The 23,991-nt window shown below is 36.3% G+C and overlaps 1 protein-coding gene across 1 annotated transcript; it reads right to left on the reverse strand.

Moving 5' to 3' along the window:
- Positions 1 to 363: 363 nt before the first annotated feature.
- Positions 364 to 23,006, reverse strand: LOC110459943 (RNA cytidine acetyltransferase-like). Its single transcript, XM_021512471.1, is given in 27 exon segments — positions 364 to 1,066; positions 1,882 to 2,039; positions 3,284 to 3,382; positions 4,215 to 4,334; positions 4,740 to 4,912; positions 5,304 to 5,411; positions 5,836 to 5,947; positions 6,466 to 6,514; positions 7,134 to 7,267; positions 7,653 to 7,769; positions 8,399 to 8,473; positions 9,403 to 9,504; positions 9,754 to 9,870; positions 11,830 to 12,077; positions 12,943 to 13,085; positions 13,278 to 13,414; positions 14,319 to 14,417; positions 14,576 to 14,669; positions 15,220 to 15,353; positions 15,729 to 15,836; positions 17,264 to 17,378; positions 17,972 to 18,033; positions 18,860 to 18,982; positions 19,824 to 19,995; positions 21,024 to 21,115; positions 21,683 to 21,803; positions 22,951 to 23,006. Coding segments are annotated over 26 exon segments (3,126 nt in total). The 5' UTR covers positions 21,791 to 21,803; positions 22,951 to 23,006; the 3' UTR covers positions 364 to 939.
- Between the last annotated feature and the right edge of the window lie 985 nt (positions 23,007 to 23,991).

The raw sequence follows: 23,991 nt of genomic DNA on the forward strand, positions 1-23,991 counted from the left end.
CCGATACGGGGCCCTAATTATATCTCATGGGATCCCTAGGAAGCAATCTACTCTAACAGTGTTAAAGATTTACACGGCGAGATACTATTGACAGGCGCCGACGGCAAACTTATATCCGATAGAAAAAAGGCGGAACCAGCAGCCTCTTATGCTACAGGAGTAGGAAGCAATCTAGAAGTTTCACTTAAATACATTTCCTTAAATATATTCATTTTTTTGCAAATGTATAGATACCTATCCCCTGTGTTAAATTGGTTTCTGGAAAAATTGAAAGTCAACCTGAAATTAACAAACTGACAAAAATTCCATATACATGTACAAACTATGTGAATCAATAAAAGACCATAACAAAATTACTTCATGTTTATGATTTTATTCATAGACATTGTCAAGTGTGTATAAAGGTTATCTTAGATAACCCAGTAAAACAATAAACGTCTCTTTAACAGCTCTTCCTTGTCTCGTCCGTGTTCATTTCAAGGTTAATGTACAGCCAACAGATTGTGTATCAATTTCAGTAAGTAATGAATCAGATAGGCGACAGATGACTTTAATGTTAAAACCTTATTTAAAATCTTTCTACTAACATTTGTTTTCAACTGAATTGTGGCTAAATCAGACATTTATATCACAATAGTTGACTGGATCTAATGACAACGTCACCATGAAATCATCAATATTTACAGTGAATACAGAATCTACTAACATTTGTTTTAAACTGAATTGTGGCTAAAACAAATATTTATATCACAATATTTGACTGGATCTAATGACAACGTCACCATGAAATCATCAATATTTACAGTGAATACAGAATCTACTAACATTTGTTTTAAACTGAATTGTGGCTAACACAGACATCTATATCACAATAATTGACTGGATCTAACGACAACGTCACCATGAAATCATCAATATTTACAGTCAATACAGTATTTGTTAAGATTTATTGAACTTTTTGTTGTGATGTTTCTTTTTCTTTTTAAATTCTGGAGGCACATCCTCATTGTCTACTGGTTTCTGCTCCTTTTGTTTTGCCTCTTCCATTTTCCTTTTCTTAAATCCACTGCAAAAAAAAGAATTGAATGACTTAAACAATACGACTTTTGTATGCAGATATTGTTTTTATTTCAGTAAATCCCCCCTCCTCCTCCCCCAAAACAACTTCTCACATTAGCTAAACTCCTATGGAGTTATCACAAAAATATCACAAATAGAAGAATTTCACTTATTTTTAGTAGTAATAGGAACTATAGCTAGGGTTGTTGGGTGGCACAGTGGATAGCCCACTAGCCTTTCACCTGGATATCCTACTAGCCTTTCACCAAGATTCCCCGATCGGACATGTAAATGTATTGGTTCACTTGTCCGACCACATGCGTTTTCTCCGGGTACTCCGGTTTCCTCCCACAATAAGACCCCCATGCGTTAACATCAGGGCCAACAAGAGTGATTAATATAAGTTGAAATAACTTGTTTCCTAATTGTTGTTAAATAAAGAAAGTTTACCTTTTTCTAACTATAGCTTTTCTTAATGCTTCACCCTTGTTATTTTTTGTTAGTGGAGGATAAGTTTGTCACAATCCGTTTGATTTAGGTGGCACTAGTAGTGAAACACATGATATATCCATATGCCTGCTTTAAATATTCCCAAACCTGCTCAGGCTTATCCCCATGAAGTAATTATCTGTTTTCCCAAATCTTTTACACTTGCAGGTTTCAATATTTTACAAAAAAACTCAAACTTGCAAAGTTAGCAGAAATATATCATGCCGAAAATGCTCATCAGTACCCTAATGATAAAGACACATAAACTATTTGGATGTAAGTTATTATAAGTCAGTTATAACAAGTAACTATTTAACCTAATTGTAAAGTTACCTTTTAATGCTAACAAGCCCTCTACCGCTCTTGCCGGTAAGGACTTTGTTCCAGTCCTGTTCTGTGCCCTGGATCTCAAACTCGGACAGGTCGACATCCTTCATCACCGCCAGGTCCTTCTTCTGTTGTTTCTTCTTCTCATCTTCTGCTCCCTCCTCCTGAAATAAAAATAAATAAATGTTTTTCAGTGAAAATAATTTCCAACAATGACTTAAATTCATCATTATGTACTTACTCACTATACTGAAAACTTACTTGAAAGACTACACTTTTGTTTTAATTTTTGACAATTCCTTTTTGTCATTTAAAAAGGAACATGTATATATATATATATATATTACAGATGAATGTTATGATGAATTGTTAGTACAATAGGTATACCATGGTAGCCATTGTCAGGAGAAGGCCGATCTACTACTGGTAACAATTAAACAAGGAGCACACAATTTTTAAATTTTGTTGCTCCACTTGATCTTATTTTAGTGAAAAACAAATCACATTATTATTTGTGTTTATTTTAGTTCTGATCTAAATGTTTCACAATGGTTCTAACCATTATCTTATTTTATATTATACATACTGATGAAATATTAAGCTTCTATTGATGACAACATGGACAAAACTACCAGCAAATCCCTTTCTCTTACTTCAACAGCATTCATATATGGTTAAAATAACTCCTCTTATCTCACAATAAATTGGAATCAGTCCGAAGGAAACCATATATTCTGGTTCAAAATCTCTAAACAAATCAGAATTACATAGTAGAAGCTTAAAGCTATACATCTAGGCTACATTCGCGTTTCCCGGTTGAAACGGTATGTGTGATGCAGAAATTTTCCACGATAAACAAACACACTTGGACCGTTCTATAAGCAGAGCTAAAAATCCACAGTTTCGGAGAATAAAAAACAGTGTTTCAAGAATATCATGACCTTCTTTCATCCGTCCACTGAATTACATAACGTAACTTAAAAACTACATGTGACTTGACATTGTTTAAGAAAGAAATAACGCAAATTGGCAATAGTCAGCATTTTAGTTTCGGTCAGGTACGTCTGGACCCCTCAATCTACACGTACCAAATTTTTCTGAAGTCAGCCTCGGTCCAAATCTATACCTGTCGTTTTCTTTACAGGTTCAACCGTTTCAACCGGTAACGCGAATGTACCCCTAGTTTATCCACTAGAAGGAAAGAAGTCCTACTTTGGGTGAAGAATGTGACAGGAAAGAGAGTAATGTGGTTTCACTGTGGTTTGAACCGAGACCCCAGACTACCTAGTCGAATGCTCTACCACCGAGCGAAAGGGAAATTCCCTCTAGCGCTGCAAAGCAAGGAGTCAGCCGTTATCCTAAGTACAATCAAAATCTGCCATAGTAATATAGGAGTTATGCCCCTTACCAGATCCTCTTCCATTGTCTGTCTGACGGGTTCCATGGTGATTTCTTTCCGCTCCACCATGTCCTTGGCTATGTCTGTCTCCACTATCTCACTGAATTGCTGAATCAAGACATGAAACTTTAGGTAAGTTTACTCATTAGTTATTGATTGGATAACAAAAAAAAAGAAATTGAAACTCTAAGATAGGTTCCATCTGATTTAGTGTTCAAAATCTGATTTCTGTATCCTTGAATCATAAATATGGAAATATCTCATTTTTCATTGAGCTCCAGAATAATTACAGTTCAAACTCTTGGGGACATAAGATATTTTATGTTGTTCAAGAGACATCCCTTGTAAATGGACAAAATTATTACCTCATTATAAAAAAAAGTTCACAATTAGTGTGTGCATAGTAAACGCGCCTTTCTTCCCAGTTTTGTGTGTGTGTGAAATTAATGTTTTTCATGTCAACTACCATTTTGGTATCACTTTAGTATAAATGTGACAACATTCCTTATCATTATTTTACAAATGCTCTCCTGGAAGATCAATAGGATCTGTAAGGCCTGTATGAGGTAGACAGCACTATCTCAATATCTAAACCGAGGCTTTACAGAGGTCAAAAAGTTAAAAATTATTCCAAGGGCTTATTTTTTGTCTCTTGTCCATCATTAGTATTTGTCTCCTCCACTAAAACCTCTCCCTACTTGAGGTGAAACAGATTTGTTTTTTCCTTTACCTAAAATGGGTAAATAAACTTAGTGTATGAAGAAAACATTACTTTTCATGTTGCTGTTTTTATTCAAAATATCCATACTATTATGATGAATTCCGATCAGTTTACAGAAGCAAACACCTTTATCAAATATTTCAAATGTAATCACGGTCACAATACTTCTTTAAATTTGTCATTCACCCAAGTAAGAAAGACGATGTGCATGCTAATTACCTGGACAATCTTGCGTATAACTCTGCTGAAGAGTCCCAACAGCTGACTGGAAGGAAGGTCAAGGTCTTTCTCTAACTCATCCACAGTCTTGTGCTGTAGTCCCATGCCCAGTAGGATAGCCTACAATGAAGTAAAACTCCTGCATCAGGATAGCTAGAGAATTCAGGATAGCTTTAAACATACAATGTAGCAAAACCTACCAGGAATAACCTGTTTTTATACAGTGTAACACACATCCTACATCAGGATAGTCTGCAATTACAATCTAGTAACACAATGGTCAATCTTTTTCCATGTCAGCAACTTCACATAACCCCTTTTTTCATGTGTGGTATAAAATGCATAACTTTGGTTCTGCTTAAAGAAAATTCCTCTTTGAACTATTTCTCCACACGATATGTTTAAGACAAGTTAATTTTTTCTGTTTATTATATGATTTGTTTTAACATTACTCTTTAGGCCTTATAGACTTAAAATTCTATTTAAATATGTAATAAATATTGATTCGTATATATAAACACTGACCGACTGTACGGCGGAGAGGTGGATGTCAGCCTGGTCAAGGAAGAAGAGACGAGCAATGGTGGGTAGGAGGTCCATCACTAGATGGTAGTCCACCATGTTCTGGGAGTACAGCTCCAGCCGCTTCAGGTCATAGTTACTCAGGTACAGGTCAAGGTCTCTCTTGGACATTGTACCTGGTCAAACGAAGGCAAATGCACATACATGCATTACATAGAGATGGATTTATATCAGTTGTAAGACTTGTTTCCAGACCCTATTACCGCAATTATGTTTTGCATCATATTATACTGTAAACACGAAAAGAAACAAAATAAAGTTTATATCAAGGGAAAATAAACTTGCACCTAGCCAATAATTGGAGCCATGCATACAATATGGAAAAAAATCAACGCTTGGATTTCAAACAGATTTACTGTTCTGTAAATTCTTTAGATCATCACACTGAAAAACTAAAGCAGAAATACATCATAATGGTCGGACACACTTTCCATAGTCAACCTATTAATTGAGAGCTTTTTTGAAATGTTCTACTTAATACACCTACAAATGAGCATGGTACAGTACCTTTGGCAGCTTTTTTGAAGTGTTTCTGTTGAAGTATACTCAGAGCCAAGGCAGGGGTGAAGTTCTTAAACTGGTAGGACATCAGAGACACAAACCTCCGCCGGAAATCTAAATCAAAACAAGTGTTTATATGAGGACATGTAAACAGTACTGTGAATCAATTGTATTTTGTGTTATTCCTAGCAAAACAAAATATTTAAGGCTGCCATACTTTATCTATACTTCTACATTTTCTTCTAATTTAGCATAATATAATATAGCACGCCATGAAGGGTCGCTATGAGAAGAACAGTAAATATTAAAGTTATTATTATAAGACTGTTTAGAGGTTTGACAGAATTCCCTTCCAGGAGTAGCACTGGCTTCTAAATCTATCATCGCAGACAATTTCAAACATTCTTGACCTTGGGACTGATGGGGGACAAGATAAAACAAATATTGATACATGTTATTGTGCCAATAATAAACATTTCAAGGTTGGTTTTTTTCTTACAAAGATTACAGGATTCAAATGTTTACGATTGTCTCTCACCTTTCCAAAAGGCACACAGCCAAGAATCTGTCCTCTTGTCCTCTTCATCCTCCTCCTCAGACTCGTTCAACATCTTCAGCATGATACACGAGTGCTCTCCGGTCAGGTCGTTCTGTAACCCACATTTACTCATTACACAGTGGAGAGCCGGGAAGTATATGGAGGAAAGACACTTTCAAGGATGACTACTCTTATGTCAGCTAAAATTTCTATCTCATTTTTTTTTTAATAAAGCTCTAAATGAAAAAACATGGGACCACCTTACAAGGGAGAACACTCTGATAGGCACTTTCATCACTGAGTCTGATGATTAACGTATAAGCACTTGCAGATAAAAGGGACAGACTATCTGTTTTTGACCTTTGACTTATGGTGAAAGTCACTGTGACCTAATTTCAGTACACTGCACACCTTCTGTGGTTTATGAATGTACACATTAGATTTCATGGAGATCATTTCAAAAGGTTTAAAGAACTATTACCCAGCTAGTAGAAAAGGAAGAACAAGAAAAATCAGTACTGAAAGAATGGGTCTCCCTTCTTTTTAAGTGCAGACAAAATCAAATAATCGAGCATGCAGTAATTGTTTAAACAATTTCATTTAAATTATGAGAACAGAAATATTACTTACTGCTGTTTGTCTCAAGTAAACAGGAGTGAACTTTGATTTCTTCCAAAACCTTCAATGAGAAAAACATATATATGTATGATCTTACATGAGTTAACATTTCATATGAGATTTATGAAACGAGTCTTCAGAATTTTTCAATTTAGCGAGTCTCGGGCGATTATTATCACATAATCAAGGTTTGTAGCATCTATTCGTGTAACACGTCAATTTTCATGCAACCTTGAAATTTAAAAAAAACGCCATTTTGACTCCAGTGCGTAAGTCTGTGACGTCATGTACTTGTCCTAGGCATGACCTCACAATTGAAACAATTGAAACTTACAACCGATCACACGGCTGATAGGTCATATTACTACACAAACATATATGACATGGGTATATACACTGGATAACACAGTACATTATGTGATAAAAAGGTTTATTTCTATGAACTACAGAATGTAATGCCCATCTTACAAGTAGAAACCCACAAACTTGTACAGATTCGTTTTCTGAGTCTGACCAGCAGACTTTAAATAAGAGAAGGAATGCCTAATACGCAATGTAGGACGGAACTATTTTTTAGGACCTCACTCCAGAATGACTAGAGAGGATACCTGTAAGTAATTATCACCGCTAATATATTGATGTGTACAGAAAAGTGTTACCGGTCCTAACTGCAGGCTTACTTGAGTAGATTAGCTGTAAGTCCGAAAGACACACCCAGGTAATCCAGTTTTTCAGGTTTTCTCTCACTCAATTTTAGCAACAGTGGTGGCAGGTTTTTCTTAGGTTTAATTCTTTCTTCCAATAAATTCACATCCTGTCAAACACATGGATAGTTCATTTGAAACAAGTGTATGGCAGAAAAATTCAAGACAACCTTTTGAAAAGAATCGGTCGATGTTTCCAATACAGATCCTTTCATTTTCAAATTCTTTTATTCATTGATGGCTTTTGTATTCAGAAACTTCAAAATCATTCAGACTTGTTATTGCTGAATTCAATTTTGAATAATACAATGTGACACATTGTCCAAATTCAGTATCAAATACCAAGATTTCATATCATAACACTAACATAAGTATGAACAATTTAATATAACTTTATCTAATACTGAACAACCTTGTAATTAGGGACAAGATCAGGTCATTATTTCAGAACTAGATACATGAAATGAATTCCAGAGAAATCAATGGTCATCTTACCTCATCACCAACAGTGGAGATCTCCGTTTCTGTTTCCTCCACAGTTTCCAACAGGTTTGGGATGTTCCCCTCGTAGTACTTCTCCAGTAAAGTCATAGCCCGGGTACCATACCCCATCTACGCACACAAGTATTCAAGAATATTGAATCATGTCAACTAATAAACTTAACATAAGAAAAAGATATGAAACACCCATTTTTAAATGGAGAGAACAATATGTAAGTTCACTTGCAGCAATTGTATTTACGGTTATTGGGCTAGGATCTCAACTGTTTTCATGTGCCCCAGGGATTAAGTCCTCAGGTGTTGGGCCAGATTTCAGAGCCAATCTTGGTAACATGATTGTCTTTGCCTATTTCTATGTAAAACAGAACTATCATTTAAATTAAACTGATCTAAACTTAACCCTGGGAAATCTGACATAAACATACTCTTTGGTAATCTGAAATAAACCTACCCCTTGGTAATCTGACATAACCTTTCCCCTAGGTAATCTGATATAAACCTATCCCTAGGTAATCTGATATAAACCTACCCCTTGGTAATCTGATATAAACCTACCCCTTGGTAATCTGATATAAACGTACCCCCTGGTAATCTGATATAATTTACCTCTTCAATGGTAATCTGACATAAACTTATCCCTAGGTAATCTGATATAAACCTACCCCTTGGTAATCTGATATAAACCTACCCCTTGGTAATCTGATATAAACCTACCCCTTGGTAATCTGATATAAACTTACCCCTTGGTAATCTGGATGAGTAGCTATCCTTACAATTCTCCCACCAGACAATCCGGGGAAGTCATGGTCTTGGAACTGTGAAAGAAATTTACTTGATTAAAGTCAATGTAGAGAATATGTACATAATTAGAGAGATAAAAGTAAAGACTGTAACTTGCATGGATATTACAAACATGATAAACTGTCTCACAGAAAGTATGGTCTTTATAAATATATACAAGTTATTGTAAACTGTAAAATTTCTAAACTGAGTTCAAATTTAGTGTTGAATTTGCCCTCTGAATGTTTAAAAACTACTGTCCTTATTATCTATGATTCATAATGTTTTGCATCTGATTTAATTGGCCTTCTATTGCAAGGGCCAAAAGGCCAAATCTACAACAAGGGCAAAATATGGTCTTGATATACGTGACAAAATATAAAGATACATGCATTTTTCTTCATTTTTCTCTATTAAACAAATATATGTGATTGTCAAAATCAAATCATGATCATATTCACATTGGCTTTGCTAGAATCATTTCAGGCCAGTTAAAAATGGGATGTGTAAGTCACACGATCAAGAATTCGCTTGTCTTAAAGATTCTACAAAACTGACCATCGAGGTTGTTACAGTTTCAATGCCGAGAAGAAAAAAAGGTTCATTGAGTGGTTACCAAGTCTCCACCAGTGTTTAAGCCAGTCTACAGAGTGATTACCATTAGCACAAAAACCTAGGAGGCAATTCACAGGTCAGAAGTTTGTGAGAGGAGTATTGTCAATGTACAAAAGGTAATCAACAGTAGGCACTACTCATTTAGATTAACAGCAAGCAATCTTGTGTTTGAAATTTCATAATGAACTATTCCAACCTTTGAATTGGAAGAGTTTAAATGCGTCTTCAGGGGTAAATGAGTTAAATGTTGACAGGCTATCCATGGAATGATGTGCTTACCTGTTGAGAGACCGTCCATGGAATTTTGTGCTTACCTGTTGGGAGACCGTCCATGGAATGATGTGCTTACCTGTTGAGAGACCGTCCATGGAATGAGATCTCCGGAGGCCCTCTCACCACGAGACAAGCTGTTCATGATGGTCGCTTTGGATATCTCTCCCTCCAGACTTACCTGTCAGTAAACAAAAACAACAATATAGAAAATACAAATAATATATCATAATCTACTTGAGTGAACTAAATAATCTTAATATCATAATCTACTTGAGTAAACTTAAAGCAAATGTATCTTTGTATCATTTATCAGGTAAACTGTAGGGTGAAAATTATTCATTGGTTGGTATCAAAGGGATCCTTGGGGAAATTCTCTTGTTTGATAAGATACTGTCTATAAATTTACTGATGTGCTGGATCAGCTTACCTGTACCACACAGAGGACCTCAGGAAGGGACGACTGGTCGGGGTTGATCCCACCCAGAAGAGCAAATATATGGTGAGCTGGGGCATCTGACAGCAGCTGTAGGTCATTGGGAGTGTTCTGTAACAAGGCTTCATCTTATAATCTACTATCCACAAATCACTACAAATCAAGCTCCACAAATCATCATAATCAAACTCCACAAATAATTATCAACCCCAAATCATTATAGATCAAATTACACAAATCACTATAAATCAAAGTTCAGAAAGCATTACCTATCTAATTAGTGTAAGGACTGCTGCATCAATTCGGCAAAGATTTAGAACTTTCTTTTAGATAATTAGCTTACTATTAATACTTTGTAAAATATAGACTTCATTCAGGCAAACTTCTAGAACTGACCATATAATTTGGGTGACACAGAAGGCCATGAACTATACAACGTACCTTGTAATGGGAGGAGACATAGAGGGCCATGATCCTGTGGAGGTAGGCTTCCTGACTGAACTATACAACATACCTTGTAATGGGCGGAGACATAGAGGGACATGAGCCTGTGGAGGTAGGTCTCCAGACGGAACTATACAACTTACCTTGGAATGGGACAGGCAAACTTCTAGAACTGACCATATAATCTGGGTGACACAGAAGGCCATGAACTATACAACATACCTTGTAATGGGCGGAGACATAGAGGGACATGATCCGGTGGAGGTAGGCCTCCTGACTGAACTATACAACTTACATTGTAATGGGAGGAGACATAGGGGGACATGATCCTGTGGAGAAAGGCCTCCAGACTGAACTATACAACTTGCCTTGTAATGGGAGGAGACATAAAGGGGCATGATCCTGTGGAGGTAGCCCTCCAGACTGAACTATACAACTTTCCTTGTAATGGGAGGAGACCTAGAGGGACATGATCCTGTGAGGTAGGCCTCCAGACTGCACTATACAACTTACCTTGTCATGGGAGGAGACATAGAGGGCCATGATCCTGTGGAGGTAGGTCTCCAGACTGAACTATACAACGTACCTTGTAATGGGAGGAGAAATAGAGGGACATGATCCTGTGAAGGTAGCCCTCCAGACTGAACTATACCACTTACCTTGTAATGAGAGGAGACATAGAGGGACATGATCCTGAGGCGGTAGGCCTCCAGACTGAACTATACCACTTACCTTGTAATGAGAGGAGACATAGAGGGACATGCTCCTGTGGAGGAAGGCCTCCAGACTGACCTATACAACTTACCTTGTAAGGGGAGGAGACATAGAGGGACATGATCATGTGGAGGTAGGTCTCCAGACGGAACTATACAACTTACCTTGGAATGGGACAGGCAAACTTCTAGAACTGACCATATAATTTGGGTGACACAGAAGGGCATGAACTATACAACGTACCTTCTAATGGGAGGAGACATAGATGGACATGATCCTGTGGAGGTAGGCCTCCTAACTGAACTATACAACATACCTTGTAATGGGCGGAGACATAGAGGGACATGCTCCTGTGGAGGTAGGCCTCCTAACTGAACTATACAACATACCTTGTAATGGGTGGAGACATAGAGGTACATGATCCTGTGGAGGTAGGTCTCCAGACTGAACTATACACCTTGCCGTGTAATGGGAGGAGACATAGGGGGACATGATCCTGTGGAGTAAGGCCTCCAGACTGAACTATACAACTTACCTTGGAATGGGACAGGCAAACTTCTAGAACTGACAATATAATTTGGGTGACACAGAAGGGCATGAACTATACAACGTACCTTGTAATGGGAGGAGAAATAGAGGGACATGATCCTGTGCAGGTAGGGCTTCAGACTCAACTATACAACATACCTTGTAATGGGTGGAGACATAGAGGGACATGATCATGTGGAGGTAGGTCTCCAGACGGAACTATACAACTTACCTTGGAATGGGACAGGCAAACTTCTAGAACTGACCATATAATTTGGGTGACATAGAAGGCCATGAACTATACAACATACCTTGTAATGGGTGGAGACATAGAGGTACATGATCCTGTGGAGGTAGGCTTCCTGACTGAACTATACAACGTACCTTCTAATGGGAGGAGACATAGAGGGACATGATCCTGTGGAGGAAGGCTTCTGATGCCTTGTGGTAGGAGAACAAGGTATCTCTGTTAACATAATAGAGGTCACATGTCTCTGGTAGAGGACAGCCTGACGTTATTCGTGGAACAGACGTCGCATCCAAACACAAAAGGTCATTTAACCATTTCTCCACCGGGTCACCGTTGGCGTACCTGATGGACTCATTCAGTACAACCTCATGTAAAACACGACCTGTGGAAATAGAGTGTATGGTAAAATACAATCTGGAAAAAACAATTATAACTGGGCCTTGTCAAGGTCAGTCAGCATAATAACTGTCAAATAAAACACATTTCCTAATAAAATCTCTTCATTTTTTGAACATTGATCAAATGTGTTTTTTTCACACTTATCACTAACACAAGAGGCCCAATGGGCCTGTATCGCTCACCTGTTATTCATCTCACATCTAGATCTGTGACCTTCAAGTATCATCACTCCTTACATTATGGGTCTAAGTTGGAAGATTATATTACATAGAACTCTACACATTAAGAGTCTTTCTTGGACAATTTAAACTGATTTTCACCATCTGACCTCCAAAGTTGGTTTAGGTCACTCATTCAAATCCCACACTTTGTACCAAATCATAACATGAAGCTACTGGTCAAACATCATGACCTCTTGGTGATTCTGAAGAAGTCATTTAAAGTAGAAAGTTGTCACCGGACGGACACTGCACCATGGCATAAGCTCACTTGGCCTTTCAGGTTAACAATATAAATCATCTCTATGAAAGGGAGACAATCTCAGAACATGGGCAATATTACATGTCCAAAACTCACTATCATATAACACACTTGTTTTGGACAATCATCCCAAATGTTGACATTTCTTTCTCTTCATTAAATCAGAATTGTGTGACGACTTTCTCTGACTTTCCCTCAGATTTGGATGTGGATAAACAAAATTTCAGTAAGAAAAAGCACAATTTATCTTTTATCATAATTTTTATATAGTTATTTTGTCCAACCATGGATCATGTGAAAGAAAAAATGTCATTGTAAAACTGATAAAATCGTTGTATAAACTCAAACGACATCATAGTCAACACTACCTGATGCTGAGGAGACGGAATCTGTCTTGGAGGTCATGTTGGCAGTTCTCTGTAGTTCCTTGGATGTCCCACCGTAGGTAGCAGACTGCTGTCGGAGCTGTTGAACCAGTTTGAGTGATAGTGACCGACCAGTTCCCTCATATCTATGGCAACAAAACTGATTCAGTACATTTCCGCGACAACAAAATTGTGAATATTAACATATCCATGACAACAAACTCTTAATGACATTTGCATGACAACAAAACTTCAATCAATGAGGAGTACAAATGATGTTGTATACTTTTTACCACAGAGAACAATGCTTTATTAAGGTAGACATATAAACAGCTTACCCATTGACTGTAGACGACATGAAAACCAAGTAGGGTCCTAGGAGATTTTTTACTAACGGCAGAGGGATGGCTGCAGCTTCATCAATACACACCAGCTCTGCCTGTCCCAACTTATGGGAATCTCCTGGGTGTATATACTGTAAAATAGAATCATACATCGTGTAGATAGACCAACCTCACTTACTAGATTAATATTATATCCAGTCAGTATAACCACAGGGACATTTTTTATTTTTTCATTCTGGGTCATAGGAACGTGTCAAGTCCCTGTGAGTATAACTCTCCATAAACAAATAACTAGCGACCATGTACTGTACTTCAGTACACATATATTGACATCGTTCTCCTATGAAGGTTTGAGAAGATGGGGTACTAATCTTACATGGATCTTTATTAAGAAGTCACAGTAAAACGATGTGTTTGGTAATGGTGATGTCACAATCGATGCTGAGCTAATATCTGGTCAGCACTACTGACAGAATTTAGACTTTATTATGTCGTGTGATCTATGTGGACCAATATAGCGTAACAGGATTCTAGACAGATAAGTTAAAAAGATGTTAAATGTTCTTTTTCCACGAACAGTAGAACATGTATTGACACTTTGTTTCTGTATTGACTTGATACATCTGTCTAGCTAAAGGTATTAGTGACCTAATGAATACGCTGCATGAGGATAGATCACAAAAGAATAAGACTGTCAGCAGTGGAACAATTTGATGTTCACTCATCCGCCAGTTACAAGTGGCTCGACAGTAACAGAATTACCAAGTACTTGCTTTTGGTGCGGAAGTCAACTTGTTATCAGAGGCCGAAACTATCGCTCCATAGTTGGGTCAATATTGGATTGTAAAGATCATTCTGTTGTTTAAACCCCCCTCCCCTATCACTTCTGTTAATGCTGTTTTTTTAGTTTGTTATTCAGTTGTACTGTTGTCGGTTATATGTATTTATATATCTAGTTTTAGCATGGTCTTACTAGTGATGATTGTACTTACTGAGGACGGGTGGACTTCCCCACGTTTACGTCTGGTATCTTACCTGAACTGTTTGCCTATGTTCCCTGAAGATGTTCACTCGTACAATAGCTTTGTTGAACTCAGGATTTGTAGACTGGATTATCTCATAATCTAAGTGCTCCTGTAAATTTGGAAAACAAAAAAATCATGACAAGTAACATGCAGCATTTAATACATGTTAAGTCATAACTGGTCGTGTCTGTAATTACACTCTATCTTGTTCTTATCAAATGCCTGTTGATTTGTAAAATACTAGCTTTCTATATATGGGTAACTCACCTGGTACTCTAGAGCATCAAATCCCTTGAAAATAAATTCAAATACGGTCTTCAGATTTTCTGGACTTGGAGCGGTGACAAATATATTTGAATACCTACAAAATGAATAACAATATTAATTAACAAATTAAAAACACAAATAAATAAATAAAAGTATTAATTAGTGAATAAAAAATAAAACAGTTTCATTAATAATATTTTCTATGCCTTTTTTATACAGAGCTATGTTTTGATATTCGATTCAAACATACCTGCACCCACTTATAACTTGAGTGAGGTCAGAAAAAATTTAAAGGTATTTTTGCATTCAACTTTAATGAATTTGAATAAGTTTGAACTAGATTACCAGGTATATTGAGATAGTTAATTCTGATAAGTCAATTCAAGCAAAGTTTATATGAAGTCAGTACATGGTTAAAACAAGCTTTTACTTCAGGGTGGTCAGGTGGCATAGTGGATAACATACTTGTCTGTCACCAAGACAGCCAGGGTTTTATTCCTGGATCGGATTGAAAATTGTACGGGTCTCCTACCCTACCAATTAGCAAGGAATGTATCTAGCCAACCAATTGCTTGCTGACACTAGTAAAGGTTATTCTAGAGAGAGAAATTAGAGCCGTATCAAGTCGAAGATAAAACCTTTACCCGAATCCTACAGCAGTGGCTATAGCTAGTCCCAGGGCTGCTGACTTTCCCCGTCCTCTTGCTGCAGTCATTACAACTGTGCTCCGCAACGTCTTTTCAGAAATGGCTTCAACAAACGTCAATAAAGCCTTTCCCTGTGAAACAAAGTCATTTAACAACATTGATGCTTTCATGATTCTTTTTTTATAAACATCTTTGTAATTAATCACACTCAACAATCAGTAAAAGAATAAACAAACCTGTTTAATTAAATGTGACAAAAATATCTTGAGTTATGAATGTTTAATACACTTATAAAGAGAAATCCATTTTCAATACAGTCATAATATATATTTTGGAAAATCAGTTGTTAAATCTTCTAGAGTGTCTGAATTTATCATCATCCATACTTAGTCAAAGCCATAACACATATACTGTTGAGTTTGTGATATGTCTGATTGACAGGTTAACTTGACTGGTTAATCTTTTGGCATCGAGGGGATATTGAGGATGTAATGAGGGTGCCTCACCTGGTCAAGTGTTTTACATGTGTTGATGAGTGCTCCCACAGGCTGTGTGTCCTGTAGCGACTCCTTAAGGGTCCGTAACTCCTGCAGTTCTGGGGACAACTCATCCTCCTGTATAAGAAACAAGGTCACAGGCATCAAGATCCCCCACCGAGGGAGTTTTAAAAAAGATTTAGCAAAATTGAGGGCTGGTGTTAAAGTGAGTTTGTATTTCAGTTTTACTGCAATTCATTTTAATCTAAATTGCCGACCTCCAACTTTGTCTCTGACTTGTGTGTTATGGAATTAAACTTTGGACAAAGAATTTCAATATAATTCTGCAGTGAAAATATCCTACAAACTTTAAACACTATTAACAAAAACAAGAATTCTACAGGAGTGAATGTGTTGACTGCTCAGCGCTTTTAGCGTTAACAAGCAAAAATTAACTGCTAAAACGATGAACAGCGTTGCTATGTCAAGTGTGATATGCCAAAACGCGGAAAGTTGAAACTCAACAGAAAAACACGTAATATATGTTGAACATTAGTACTTCAAGCATTATCGTAAAATAATTGATCAAAAAAATAAAAAAAGTTCTTGCATTTACTACACAATGCCCTAATTTGGCAATAAAAGGGGCATAACTCCACTAAAAATGCATGTAAACTTCCGAAATGCATGCAAACTCGTCCGAGCTATATTGGTATGAAATATGAGTACCATGTTTGAATTCAATCAACCAAAGGGAATTAAAGTTATCACACGGAAACCTTGTTTCGGACGAAGTAACTGACGACGACGACAAAGTAATTCCTATATGTCGCTGAAGCGACACAAAAAGTATTATTCTGAGAATGTTACTTGATTCTTAACCTAATTTTGCTTTTGATTACAAGTAAGTGTTTTGATTGACTTTTGTTTGTTTGACCACTTCGCACTGAAGTAGTATATGCACGTGTGCCTAGCTAGTCTTCATTTGATGTCACTGACAATATGTACAGTTTTGTAATAGTATCCTGTCTGGTTGTGATGCTGTAGTGCTGAAATAAAATTGTTGACATGCAAACTTGTCAGAGGTAACATGGAATTGAATGAAAACTTCCAATCGGAGGCGAGTTTTTGATTACGCCAACATGGACCCTATGTTGTCTGCGAGACGATATTTCTTTAGACTTAGATGGTACGGGCTGTGTCTGTGATAGGACAGTTATTTAGACTTACCAGTGAATTAGATGGTACGAGCTGTATGTTGTCTGTGAGACGACAGTTATTTAGACTCACCAGTGACTTAGATGGTACGGGCTGTGTCTGTGAGAGGACAGTTATTTAGACTTACCAGTGAATTAGATGGTACAGGCTGTGTCTGTGAGAGGACAGTTATTTAGACTCACCAGTGACTTAGATGGTACAGACGGTGTCTGTGAGAGGACAGTTATTTAGACTTACTAGTGACTTAGATGGTGCAGGCTGTGTCTGTGAGAGGACAGTTATTTAGACTTACCAGTGACTTAGATAGTACGGGCTGTGTCTGTGAGAGGACAGTTATTTAGACTCACCAGTGACTTAGATGGTACGGGCTGTATGTTGACTATGTGAGACGAGAGTGGGAGAAGATTAAACTGGTCGTCTATCACCATACAGTTCTTACAGGACATCATCGACAGTAGAAACCTGACAAATTAAAACAGTGAACAATAGATAAAGTCCAACTCTACATAATTTCTGCAGCATTTATATAATTATCTTCATATTTTCAAATTTCAACTGTTTATTAGAATGTTAGTTTATATGAGATGAAGATTTCCTGGATGATTTTTAATTTAGAAATTAAGAAGTGTACTGGATAAATTTGGTAATAATTTATTTCACTCCCATTCCAAGGACTGAACCCCTTGCTCTTCAAATTATCGATGGTGAAGAATATATTAATAATGAACTCAAATCTAATGTACAAACCATTATTCATCACCATTTTCTCTGTAGACTATGCCTGTGAGATTTATTATGTTAATCCAACATATTTAGTTATTATCTAATTATACAAGGGACATTAGATGTATTCATTTTCCAGTGAAAAAAACAGTAGAAATAAACTTGAAATCAGGAGGATTGATGGAGCAAGCTTTCTTTCCTTTATAAAAAAGAAAAAGAAGGTTTTCAAAATTAACAGGAAAGCAACTTTTTCCCAACTTAACAGATTTGGATTACAAAAATGCCATTTTTATGATCATGATATATTTGATAAGCATCTGTAGACAGCAAACCTTTCATTGAATCTGCCAACAACATCCTGGTGCGACTCAGTTCTGTATCTTGCGTGGACATCCTGAAATATTTAACAATACATATAAAAACTTCAAAATCTTGAAAAAAAATCCTGCAAGCTATTATTCTTGGTTCTGATTTCAAACAATTAGGACAAAAAAATACTTTCAATGCTGTACTACAATGATGGAATAAATAGTAAATACAGATTTGGCTTCCAGGTAGAGTAATACTTCGACACTAGAAACTTTAACCCTTTCAACACTGTAGACCATAATGGACTCATCCATATCAATGCATGGTAGAGTCTACTAAAGTTACATAGTGGTGAAAGGGTTAAGGGGACATTCATGTATAATTCTGTATCATAAACGTATCTGTTGTGCCATTATTAAAACATTGACTAGAAATACATTTAACAAAATACAGTTACTTCATCCCTTTTCATGAAACAGTCAAAATGATATCCTCAAACCCAGGGAACTATTTCTTGTGGCAAAATACAGAGGAAAACAGCTCTCTTGGTTGACCAAAACATTACTTGGGGATATGATTCCAATTGCCTTGACATGAAAAGGACTGAAATAACTTAATTCCTGGACTCATGTTTTCCCCTCCGAGACTAATCAACATTTCAAATTTATGTTAAAGACTTGCCCAAAATATTTATACAAAAACAGTGATTTTTCAAAAATCAAAATTTGGTTATCTGCAAGTTTCGAGTCACAGAAGTATGTTATGTACAAAGTTGCTATCATGAAGATGCTTGGAGTAAATTTGCTTCTAGGGTAATGGTGAATTCTCTTATCCTTAGTTGTCGTGCTTTACTTCCTGGAGTTTACATATGAATAATTTCATAGGGGGTATACAAGCAGAGATTACTGTACCATTGTCATTGTGTAGAGCTTCTTGAGAGATTTCATGGTCCGTAGAAGGATGACAATAGCCCCTCCCCCTTCCACCGTCTCCACAGTCCTGGCCAGCAGGTTGGGAGTGAGAGCTTCAAAGTCCTGCAAAGTAACAATTTCTATCAGTTCAACAGGTAATACTAGGGTCTGTACTAGGAACATGACCAGGGCTGTGTACTAAACCACCAAGGAGGAATCACAATATTGTCAAACATTGGTTCTTATTGTTGGGACAAAAAACTTCTTAATAAACATGGTACATTTATGATTGATGTTTGTGATTTGTCATCGCCTGGATAACCAAACTACTCTGTAGTGAAGCGGCGTAATACCACTCAAACAAACAAACGTGAGTTAAAGTGCATATAAATTTGTAGATATAGAGGATCTCAAAACTAGTTCCCAATATAATGAACTTTAAGTGAGTTTCCTAGACAGATGGAATGGAATTAAGTTTGAGATTTGGTTATCATATTCTGAACCAAAGCATATATATTTGTGCCAATTTGAACACATTTTAACTTGAAAAGTTAAAGGGAAAATAGTCAAACACCACCATTTCTGTTTGTGTGCCATGATTTTGTCATGTTATTGTATTGTTCCTTGTGACATAATACAAACTGTTAGTGTAGCAGCCCGAGATTGTAATGGTGTTATTACACTATACAGCACCAGGGTTTATAATAAAACTGCTAAGACAACTCTAACAGTAACAGATTATTTGTGATATCAGACAATATGATAATGAGGTTGGATTCTATTTGAATTAGTATCATGTTCAATTCTGTTTATCAAGAATTTCAAATTTCAATTTTTTTTTACTAAATTGTTTAAAACACAACCCAAAGAAGTAAAATTAAGAAAGAAAATGGCATGGGGTCCTGAGAGCAGACTAGTGACAAACTCCAACACAAACACCTGAAGAAGTCTTCCTGTGAATTACCTGTAATATACACATCCCGTACGTGCTACCCAGTATCTTGTGTGTCTCATTGTAGTAACAGTAGCGGATGTTTGTCGAGGATACAAACAGCTCAAACGGATCGTCCTCCTTCACATCTAGTTTACCGCTCCGGATCTTCCTCTGTATCTGTTTCATTCTCTTTTTTCTGTGACTAAAACAAATACATGATACTGCTAACTTCACATCTTGAATACAATGTATATTGAATACAAAGAATTTTAGAAAACACAACTCGTACACATTTTACACCTTTGTGTGCATACGCTTCACTGGCCATTTGTCTGATGAAGCTATATCGTACTAGTCATTGGAAAGTCACATAAAAAATGTTATTAGTTGTGTAAAAAGAACTTCGTTGTTAACCAGTCCTCAGTAGGAGGATCAATCCCTTAATTTGACAGAACTTAACAAAACTCCTCCAAAATACTTGGTCATACACCTTTGTGTGCATACGCTTCACTGGTCATTTGTCTGATGAAGGTGACAGTGTACATACTGTACTAGTCATCAAATCACATAGAACATTTTATTAGTTGTGTAAAAAGAACTTTTCATAATCCATACTTACCAACCTGAAGAAAATGTTTAGAGACAAAGAAAACATATGATAAGGCTATACCCAAGATTAACTCATCCCTACATGTATCCCTTAAAAACAAGTACTGGTAGTTAAAATCATAGATCTGAATCATATCCATCATCTAGAACGCAAGTCCAGGACTCAAAATGGTTCACGACTGTTTTGAATACTTTGTTTAAGATGAAATTTGACAAAAGAAAATTATTTACAAAATCATGTTTATATTTTATTGGTGATTAAGCAAATATCTAAAATTAAGCTCACCCAGGGCTTGTCAATAAGTGTAGGTCGATAGTCTGACACAAGTGAAATTGGGTTAGCGGAATTTGCACAAGGCTAGTGAAATTGGAAACTACTAGCCTAACTGATTAGTGGTTTTAAAATTTAATATAATAAAATCATTTCTAGCCCTGTCACACCTTTGTTCACATGGTTTTACAGATCTGTAGACATATTTGAAAATAACAATTCATGTGTATAAATTGATTTAAATTTGGGGGAAAAGTTCTGTAATCATTCTACCTCTATCCCCCCACTCCCTACCAGACTCATCTTGGGCAAATAGGGCAAGTATTACTAGGTAGTTGCCCTATACCAACCTGCTAAATCCTAGTTCTTTCTTGTAGCACCATAGAACAGTTGGTCGGGTCTTAACTACTGCCTTGGACAGCATGTGGTGAAGGATAACAATCTAGGATAGATTAAAACAACAGTGATGTGTAACATTATCAACAGTCTAAAATAAACAACACATATCAAATGTAATGGGATCTTATTAATGGACCAAGATAAAGAAATACATGAAGACAGTCAGATGTAACTTTTGTATACGATTGAAGAATATATCAACAAAATCCATCATCAGTGATGTTTGTTTTGATTTTTTTTTTTACAAGACAAGACAAAACATATATGACATTGTTCATAAGTATACATCATCGGTGATTTGATCTTATGTATAGTCTGAGATAAATAAAGAAATACATTAGTGATGTGATTTAAAATTACAGTAACAGTACTAACTGTTTGATACAAAAAAGGCTTCATTTTACAATGAAAAAAGTCTCTTGAATGAAACTGTGTTACAGTGTGTACCAAATAACTATTTTTGAACTATGAAAAATATATCTATCAACATTGTCCAAGCTCATTATAACAAACATTTTTGAGTCAGAATCAATTTCAAGACATTTATATCTTCAACATATTTTTCAAAACTTGGTGTTTTCTGTGACAAGAACTGTAGCTACATCAGTACCTGGTCTCGGCCATGATCACCGACAACCACAAACATGGAGCGATGCTTCTCCGCCACTCCATTTTCTATTAGGATCCTTAAGCGATTGTCAATCTTTTTTCTCACCATTCTGTTGATTCAACTACAAGATAAAAGTGTGAATAATGAACACAAACAAAATGTGCATGTGTATACATGAAGATGTTTTATAAGAAGAAAACAATTTCAGACCTCTTTACCATTGCTTCTGCCCTGTCAACATGAGACACCCATCAAATAGTACATCACATTTTTACGCATGTGATGGTCAAACTGAAAGGTATTATCTATATATGGCAAGTGTTAGTACATGTATCAACTTATAAGGCGTTACCTACATGTCTGATGCCCTTATATACAAACCAGGTACTCACCACCATCTTCTTGGGTAGAGACTGGGTGGCCTGGATAGGAAGTAATGGTGGAGCAGATGCCTCGACCATGAATTCTCGATTCAGAATTTTAAATTGACATCACAAAATAAAAATATTTAAAACAAAACTGTAAATAAACTTTATTATCATTCTGCAAGTATCAAAAGATTTGAAGTATTTTAGAAATGTCTTATCGCAAAATATCTCATCTATAGACAGTAAAAACACCTGTCACCATGCAATACTGTTGGTATTGGCGACAGCTGTTTAAAACTCTAGGGACCCATGATTTAATCGCTTTAAACTTGTACATGAGAGTTTTAGTATCATAAATACTGAACAAATTGTGAGGAATTTCTTAACTTGAACAGGATTTCAATTGTATGATAGCTCGGCTCTTTTGTGGGATATCTGTCAGACAGAAATTAAGACATAACGGCAAGATGTCCTGCTGAGCAAGAGTTCAATGACATCATTGGTCATCTTCGGTATCTCCCTACCAAACTTGGAGATTTGTTTTAGAAGGAGGACCCAAACGGTTGATCTCCTAATGGCTGATCACTGGATAATATGCAGGTCCCTTGTGAATTTGTCATGAGATCATCAGGGTTTTGTAAATATATTTTTACCCCTGACTTTAGTCAATAGAAGATGCGTTTTGCCACATGTGCAGAACATCATCTCCTCTAAAAATCTGCAAGTGTGCTCCAACCACGGTGTCAAGATCTAATCATTTCAAAAAGAAATAAAAACGAGATAATTTCACAGCTACTGTTATTATACAAATTTGAGAACTCAATGACATATTACAGAACATGTTGTATGCTTGACCACCATATCTGTTTGGTTCTAACTGAAGATGAAACATCGACTTACCAGCAAAACTGTAAACACAACACTTCATACACGTGCTTCCGGTTTTAGGAGGAAATATAATAAACAAAACAATCAATAATTAAAATTCCGGAAACGCATATATATTTATCATACAATTGAATACATTTAAAGCGTTCATGCATAAGGTGTTTTAAAATAGTGTTTACTTCAAAACGGCACTTCTTACATGAAACACACAAAACTGCATATATAATATATTATATAAATTAATTTTTCTATTCATGTATTTCTCTTGCAATAATAATTGCTGCGAAGTTATTTCTTGAACAATTTTGACGCTGTTTTCGGTATAAATCAAAGAACTAAATGTAGTTTCTCCTGACAATTTAATTATCAAATGTGGATCACAGAAGTTTATAATGGTGTTCAATTCACTGCGATTTGCAAATGGGGCGGTGTAAATTAGGTTTTTTTTTTTTATATTTTTGCGAATCTAATTTAAAACCTCGTTATGATGTCTCCATTAAAATAAATTTTGTTTCTCAAAATTTGGCACAATATAGAGCTAGATGGGTTGTTACGAAGGTCAGTTATAAAGAAAGAAAACGGTGATGAACAAGGGGACCAAACTGAGCGGAATGAGAACATTACATCGAAGTGATATTGTCTACTATTTCAGTAACAAACAAACAGAAGAGAAAGATCGAATATATTTTATTGTTCACAACAGATAAACATGTATAGCAATTGAATATAAACCTGAAATCCGGAACAGACACAAAATGACATTTTAATGGAAAACTGCTATGAAGAAAGATAAACACTATACGTACGGTTGTGAGAAACGAGCGCAATATATAATCATCCTCAGCGTTAAACCGCTGGGACTTTTGTGACTCGGGAGTATTTCGAATGATGAGGACAGTTAACGAACTTCCGTTAGAAATCGGTATATTCAATACATTGTCAAAAAATGTGAACTTAAGTTATTTTACTTGTCATCCTAGTAGAATACTAGCCACTTCCTACCGACTCAACTAGGAAGAATTTCTCTCTAGCTCATTCGATAGAGTGTAAGAC

Source organism: Mizuhopecten yessoensis, unplaced genomic scaffold, assembly GCF_002113885.1.
Source record: "Mizuhopecten yessoensis strain PY_sf001 unplaced genomic scaffold, ASM211388v2 scaffold10275, whole genome shotgun sequence".
Lineage (NCBI taxonomy): Eukaryota > Metazoa > Mollusca > Bivalvia > Pectinida > Pectinidae > Mizuhopecten > Mizuhopecten yessoensis.